This window comes from Eucyclogobius newberryi, unplaced genomic scaffold, assembly GCF_026437365.1.
Source record: "Eucyclogobius newberryi isolate DKJ021-1_F unplaced genomic scaffold, fEucNew1.0.hap1 SCAF_12, whole genome shotgun sequence".
Lineage (NCBI taxonomy): Eukaryota > Metazoa > Chordata > Actinopteri > Gobiiformes > Gobiidae > Eucyclogobius > Eucyclogobius newberryi.
Genome location: NW_027315746.1, coordinates 21,681,518 through 21,689,485, shown reverse-complemented (window position 1 = coordinate 21,689,485; position 7,968 = coordinate 21,681,518). Strand labels below are relative to the sequence as shown.

General features: G+C 48.4%; 1 protein-coding gene across 1 annotated transcript in view; it reads left to right on the top strand.

Moving 5' to 3' along the window:
• Positions 1–4,231: 4,231 nt before the first annotated feature.
• Positions 4,232–7,968, top strand: part of gpc1b (glypican 1b) — a 76,952-nt gene continuing 73,215 nt past the window's right edge. The window contains exon 1 of the mRNA XM_072441430.1: positions 4,232–4,488. Within this exon, the coding sequence (XP_072297531.1) occupies positions 4,326–4,488 (163 nt within the window). The 5' untranslated portion in view covers positions 4,232–4,325. The remainder of the gene's footprint in view (positions 4,489–7,968) is intronic.

The following is a 7,968-nucleotide window of genomic DNA, read 5'->3' as shown; positions in this document are numbered from 1 at the left end:
CAAATATCAGACATATACCAAGAACAGCAGAATTTGATATGTCTAACTGCTTCTTTGCAGTGAAATATGCAAAAAATGTGAAAAGCATACAGGTCAAAAGAACTCTTCAATTAACTTAAACATGGCTTGTAAATGTCTTTCCATATGGTTGGTTATACACACAACAGATCAAATATATCTGATGGGAAGGACCTTAATAGTTTTAGGTGAATTTGAGTTATACATCCGTATAAAGGCATGGAAAAGTTCATAGATACAGGATGATACTGCTCCAAATCATCTGACATGCTATTATTATATTATAACTATGTGTACATTTAGTTTCTAACTGGGACAAAAGTATTAAATATCAGATAAAGGACCTTTTATTCTCTCATCATATTTATCATACACGTTTAATAAATACACCAACACATTAGACATTTGACAACGGAGCTGAATCAACTTGTTCCTGTTGAAGCTGCTGCCAACTTCATGACACCACATTTGTCCCACTCTTTGACAGTCCTGTCCAAGTCTCAGTCCTAAGTCTCAGTCCTGTCCAAGTCTCAGTCCTAAGTCTCAGTCCTGTCCAAGTCTCAGTCCTAAGTCTCAGTCCTGTCCAAGTCTCAGCCCTGTCCATGTCTCAGCCCTGTCCAAGTCTCAGTCCTAAGTCTCAGTCCTGTCCAAGTCTCAGCCCTGTCCATGTCTCAGTCCTAAGTCTCAGTCCTGTCCAAGTCTCAGCCCTGTCCAAGTCTCAGTCCTAAGTCTCAGTCCTGTCCAAGTCTCAGCCCTGTCCATGTCTCAGCCCTGTCCAAGTCTCAGCCCTGTCCATGTCTCAGTCCTGTCCATGTCTCAGTCCTGTCCAAGTCTCAGTCCTGTTCAAGTCTCAGCCCTGTCCATGTCTCAGTCCTGTCCATGTCTCAGCCCTGTCCATGTCTCAGCCCTGTCCAAGTCTCAGTCCTGTCCAAGTCTCAGTCCTGTCCAAGCCTCAGCCCTGTCCAAGTCTCAGTCCTAAGTCTCAGTCCTGTTCAAGTCTCAGTCCTGTCCAAGTCTCAGTCCTAAGTCTCAGTCCTGTCCAAGTCTCAGCCCTGTCCATGTCTCAGCCCTGTCCAAGTCTCAGCCCTGTCCATGTCTCAGCCCTGTCCAAGTCTCAGCCCTGTCCATGTCTCAGCCCTGTCCAAGTATCAGCCCTGTCCATGTCTCAGCCCTGTCCATGTCTCAGCCCTGTCCAAGTCTCAGCCCTGTCCATGTCTCAGCCCTGTCCAAGCCTCAGCCCTGTCCAAGTCTCAGTCCTAAGTCTCAGTCCTGTCCAAGTCTCAGCCCTGTCCATGTCTCAGCCCTGTCCAAGTCTCAGTCCTGTCCAAGTCTCAGTCCTGTCCAAGCCTCAGCCCTGTCCAAGTCTCAGTCCTAAGTCTCAGTCCTGTCCAAGTCTCAGCCCTGTCCAAGTGTCAGTCCTAAGTCTCAGTCCTAAGTCTCAGTCCTGTCCAAGTCTCAGCCCTGTCCATGTCTCAGCCCTGTCCAAGTCTCAGCCCTGTCCAAGTCTCAGTCCTGTCCATGTCTCAGTCCTGTCCAAGTCTCAGTCCTGTTCAAGTCTCAGCCCTGTCCAAGTCTCAGTCCTGTTCAAGTCTCAGCCCTGTCCAAGTCTCAGTCCTGTCCAAGTCTCAGTCCTGTCCAAGTCTCAGTCCTGTTCAAGTCTCAGCCCTGTCCAAGCCTCAGCCCTGTCCAAGTCTCAGTCCTAAGTCTCAGTCCTGTCCAAGTCTCAGCCCTGTCCATGTCTCAGTCCTGTCCAAGTCTCAGCCCTGTCCATGTCTCAGCCCTGTCCAAGTCTCAGCCCTGTCCATGTCTCAGCCCTGTCCAAGTCTCAGTCCTGTCCAAGTCTCAGTCCTGTCCAAGCCTCAGCCCTGTCCAAGTCTCAGTCCTAAGTCTCAGTCCTGTCCAAGTCTCAGCCCTGTCCATGTCTCAGCCCTGTCCAAGTCTCAGTCCTGTCCAAGTCTCAGTCCTGTCCAAGCCTCAGCCCTGTCCAAGTCTCAGTCCTAAGTCTCAGTCCTGTCCAAGTCTCAGCCCTGTCCAAGTCTCAGTCCTAAGTCTCAGTCCTAAGTCTCAGTCCTGTCCAAGTCTCAGCCCTGTCCATGTCTCAGTCCTGTCCAAGTCTCAGCCCTGTCCATGTCTCAGCCCTGTCCAAGTCTCAGCCCTGTCCAAGTCTCAGTCCTGTCCATGTCTCAGTCCTGTCCAAGTCTCAGTCCTGTCCAAGTCTCAGCCCTGTCCAAGTCTCAGTCCTGTCCATGTCTCAGTCCTGTCCAAGTCTCAGTCCTGTTCAAGTCTCAGCCCTGTCCATGTCTCAGCCCTGTCCAAGTCTCAGCCCTGTCCAAGTCTCAGTCCTGTCCATGTCTCAGTCCTGTCCAAGTCTCAGTCCTGTTCAAGTCTCAGCCCTGTCCAAGTCTCAGTCCTGTCCAAGTCTCAGTCCTGTCCAAGCCTCAGCCCTGTCCAAGTCTCAGTCCTAAGTCTCAGTCCTGTCCAAGTCTCAGCCCTGTCCATGTCTCAGTCCTGTCCAAGTCTCAGCCCTGTCCATGTCTCAGCCCTGTCCAAGTCTCAGCCCTGTCCATGTCTCAGCCCTGTCCAAGTCTCAGTCCTGTCCAAGTCTCAGTCCTGTCCAAGCCTCAGCCCTGTCCAAGTCTCAGTCCTAAGTCTCAGTCCTAAGTCTCAGTCCTGTCAAAGTCTCAGCCCTGTCCATGTCTCAGTCCTGTCCAAGTCTCAGTCCTGTCCATGTCTCAGTCCTGTCCAAGTCTCAGTCCTGTTCAAGTCTCAGCCCTGTCCATGTCTCAGCCCTGTCCAAGTCTCAGCCCTGTCCAAGTCTCAGTCCTGTCCATGTCTCAGTCCTGTCCAAGTCTCAGTCCTGTTCAAGTCTCAGCCCTGTCCAAGTCTCAGTCCTGTCCAAGTCTCAGTCCTGTCCAAGCCTCAGCCCTGTCCAAGTCTCAGTCCTAAGTCTCAGTCCTGTCCAAGTCTCAGCCCTGTCCATGTCTCAGTCCTGTCCAAGTCTCAGCCCTGTCCATGTCTCAGCCCTGTCCAAGTCTCAGCCCTGTCCATGTCTCAGCCCTGTCCAAGTCTCAGTCCTGTCCAAGTCTCAGTCCTGTCCAAGCCTCAGCCCTGTCCAAGTCTCAGTCCTAAGTCTCAGTCCTAAGTCTCAGTCCTGTCAAAGTCTCAGCCCTGTCCATGTCTCAGTCCTGTCCAAGTCTCAGTCCTGTCCATGTCTCAGTCCTGTCCAAGTCTCAGTCCTGTTCAAGTCTCAGCCCTGTCCATGTCTCAGTCCTGTCCAAGTCTCAGTCCTGTTCAAGTCTCAGCCCTGTCCAAGTCTCAGTCCTGTCCAAGTCTCAGTCCTGTCCAAGTCTCAGCCCTGTCCAAGTCTCAGTCCTGTCCAAGTCTCAGTCCTGTCCAAGTCTCAGTCTTGTCCAAGTCCTGTCCAAGTCTCAGTCTTGTCCAAGTCCTGTCCATGTCTCAGTCCTTGGCCAAACAGCGCACGCAGCCTATAATAACAGCATTCACCCTCTGACAGCTAAACTCGGAAGACCAGGCGCGCAGGGACTTATGGAACGTCCATAATTGCGCCCCGCAGAGTGACGCTGGCTGCGCTCCTGCCGCCGCTCGAGCTCGTGCGGTCACCTGTGGATGTCAGGGGGCGTGGCGCGAGGCTGCGGGACACGCCCACACCCCCATAAGCAAACACCTGGCTGCGGGGATGCGCAACTATTTAGAGACGCGGACAATTTCAAACGCGCGCGCGCCAAGTGATCTTTGGAAAGAAGGGGCTTTCTTTCTTTTTGACGCGCGCACTCCCTCCGTCCGCGCGTCTCTCCCCCGCCTCCTCCGCCTCCTCCTGCCCGCCTCGTCCTCGTCAGTCCTGTCCTGTGGCGGCTCTGGCAGTGCATCGCTCCGGACGGGACACAGTTGCAGCGGTAACACCGGCAGCAGCAGCAGCAGCAGCAGCAGCAGCGCGAGCCCGCATGTCACGGAGCCGGCTGGTACAGGCGCGCGCGCGGGCACTCCGACACTAGACAGCGGCGGCGGCGGCGGCGGCAGTTGTCCCACGTGCCTCTAGGGTTTTGCAGCAGTTATAAAACGGCTTTGGCTGTGTTGGTTTTGCCGTTTCTTTGGTAGGTGAAGGCGGGAGGTGTGTGAAACAGGAGCTCATTGGACTGAGAATATCTCTGTAAGGAGAGAGAGGGAGGAAGGTGGGAAGAAGGTGGGAAGAAGGGTTTGCGTGCCACCGCCGTTGCCCCATGACAAGCGGCTGTTGAGCTGGAACTGTTCGCACTTGCACTTGTCCCGCTTAAGCAAACAGACGCGTGATGGATTCCTACATCGTGGCATTGTTTTTGGCACTGTCCTCTCTAACGACAGCGGTCCTCGGGGAGAAAGGCACCAGCAAAGCGCGGAGTTGTTCGGATATCAGGCAGTTTTACACCGGGAAAGGCTTCACGTTGGAGGGAGTGCCACAGTCTGAAATATCAGGTAAACCTCATTACCTTACTCACTACCTTTTTTTTTTTTTTTTTTTTTTTTAATCGATGTGCCAAAACACAAACGCGTGCCTCCCATGAGAGTCCATTTCAGAGGGGAATCGCACCTGCAGCGGCACTATTTATTTAATGCTCTTGAGAGATTGCGTCTTTCTTCAGTTCTCAAACTTTTGTGTACTTCTGTGTGAACAGGCATTAAAGCTGTCGCCGTGGGAGTGATTTTTTTTAGCCTCACGTCAAACAGGCTCCAACAGTGACATGTGTCAGTGGTTCCCAAACTGTGGTGCAGGTTCTGCTGCAGGTACAAGCATCTTTGTCTTTGCACTTTAGTCCTGGTTTTATTTATCTGTGATTGATTGGCCACTTCTCTTATGCCTGGTATGGTGCTTGGTGCATTAGACTAGTTTTGACATGTTATAGGCGATGTTTTGTCCTATTCTTTTCATTGGTGTGGTTAAACATACACATATTTAGTCCATGATTGGGGGCTTGGGCAGGTCTGTGTGATTACATAAAACGAGGCTTTAGTTTAGTGTTGATTGGCCTATGCACTTGCAGCTGTCTAGTGCATTTGTCTGCTGAAGACTTGTTGGTCACTTGACTGCTGCAAGCGCACACACATGATGTATGCGGCGTGTCACTGATGGTCTGATGTCAGACAGTCACAAGCCCCTGCTCGGGAGCTCACTTGATTACATGTGTGCCTTCATAGAAATTCAGCCCAGCAGTCTACACAGACCAATAGCTCCTCACTTACAGTATACAGTGTACAAGCACGGACAAGGCAGCAGGAGACTGCTATAGCTAGAAGTTGTGCAAAAAATCTCATAAAAGCCTGTGTTATCTCATAAAAGCATGTGTTATTAAACTTCGTCATTATACAATTCAAAAATACTTATTTCAACACGCTGTGACATTCAGATTGAGGTTGAAAAATCTTTAATCAAAAACATTTTCCAAATTAAACATTTTCTACAACACTGTGTAGAATGTCATGTCACATTGTGCTCATTTGTGTATTACAAAAATCTACCTATTGGTGTTCTCTTAAATCGTGATGTGCAGTGAGAAAGAGGAAGGGCTCCAGACCCTTTTTGCTCTAAGTCTTACTCCTATAGGGGGCACTGGAACCTTATAGCTCCCAATGTTTCTGTCATTGTTCTGTTTAATGTGGCGTGACAGTATTAGGCATGAGAATTTTGGTAAAAGTTTCACATGTTACTTTCACACAAGTTTATTGCTGTCAAGAGACCTTATTTGAAGAAGTTAAGTTGTCCAAACTTTCCCAAACAGTGGTGCTGCGTGGTTAGTCCTGGCCTAGTGGTGTCAGGACTGCTCCCTCAGGCTTTCTTTAACATTCACCTGCAGGCCACGCTTGGAGTGACCTGAAGCATATACTGCTGTGTTCTGGTACAAATGCCATTGGAACGGAAGCGTGTCCCCCCGTCTCCAAAGCCTCATAATGACTGGTACTTAAAGGGAACATTAAGAGACACTGTAAAAATCTCCTGCAGGTCCATCTGAGTGATTATGCTGATAGGCGATGAGACTTGGGGCGGGGCGGTAATGTGATGAAACTGTTAGTGCATGTCATTGCACCGTAGATCATAAAGTAGTCAGCGCCAAGTCGTAACTGGACACTTCTAATTGAATTGATTGACCGCACGGAATAAATCATCCCGCTGAATTAATGCCAGACTGGGACCTCTTTGAAATCCCCTTTTCAGTCCAAACGCCGGTAATCCATAATGCTTTAAAGAGCAAATCTGTCTTGTCAAGACACCGGCCCGTTCCTCTTGTTTCAATCAATGACGCAGAGCTTACTTAAGCCCGGGGTCAATGCATCCTTTGTGTGAGAAAATACTCGTGTGAAACAACCACTAGAGTTGTCCAAAGATGAGTGTAGCAGAGACAGGAGCGGGTTTGTTGCACTCCCAATATTTCCCGTGCCTACTCATCTCTGTGCTTTGGAGCATAAACAATGTGGCATAAGAAACACCTCCCCTCGCAGGAATATGAAGGCTTTAATTTACACCTTGAGTTATGAGCCACCCGAATGTTGTGAATGGCATTTGGACAAGGACGTTTCCTGTCATGGTGGAGGCGTGATCAGCCTAATACATGGACAGGGCCTAACTGAAGGTCACCCTCCCAATTCTGTGTGTGTGTGTGCGTGTGTGTATGCATGAGTGTGTGTGTGTTTGTGTGTGTGTGTGTGTGTGTGTATATGCATGAGTGTGTGTGCTGCAGCCCCCTTCACCATAAACTTATTAATATGTTTGAGTTACACCTCCTCATTACATGCACTTTGTATTTATGAGACAGTTTGCTGGCACAGATCTCTAAGACACACACACACACACACACACACACACATCAGAGATCATATCAATCCATTATCAAAACCTACTCTTCACTACAGATGTCATATAACACAGTGAGGTGAATCCAGTGCAAGTTGTTTTTCTACAAGCCGTGAAGGAGCTGTTCTGTTATCTCATCTATTACTAAAACAATGTCACATGACTGAGTCTGTTTACGTCATACTGTTAGCACACACAGATCTTACTAGACGTAGGACCATTGAAAATCACATGCCCAATATTGCAGTTGCTTTTGAGATTTGCTAAATTAGAACATTGAGTGTATCGTCTAATATAGTAGTATTTTGTGGTTGATTATTGAGGTCTATTCACATTTTGTGAAATCACCTGAATTAAGACATTTACCGGCAAGTTTTACACATTTCTGATTGACTATCAGAGCATAATCTAAATATACTTTTTGTCAATATGACCCACCCCGAGATCCAGCCACAGTTTAGTTCACATTTGTGCAGTATTGGTGTTCATTTAAAAGTGTGTGACGTGTTTGAGAGCCAGGTCAGGATTACATTGTTTTATAATGGAAATTATATGATGTGCCACTGTAGTGAACATTTTACTCATTTATATATGAATCATCACTCTCATGAATCAAAACTCTATAGTTACTCGTACTTTTCGGGCTATACAGCGCTCCCGAATAAAATCTCCAACAAAAGTTACAAAGAATCAAGAAATTGTACATGTATGCACCGGGGGTCTCGCGGTGCAACCACGGTCAGCTTCGCGTCTAACTAGAATAATTTCTCAGTAAATATGAGTTGGACTGTAATAAAACACACAGCATTTTGAAGCTTAACACACAGAAAACACATCACAGCTGTACCTAATGTCCCTGTGTGAGCTGATTTACCTGTGTCTGTGTCTTCACATCTACTTTATCTGCTCCTTAGTTTGTGCTTAGCCAGTGAGTGTTAGTGTGAGTATTGTAACATGATGATGTGTTGTAAAAACACAAACATATTTTTCACAGTAGTGATGCACGGGTCAGGTCTGGCCAAGAAAGTTTCATGTGCCAGGTTCTAAACTGCAGACCGCCGTATATCTCTCTGCGTGTGTCTTTGCGTTTTGCAGCGTCTAGTTTCACT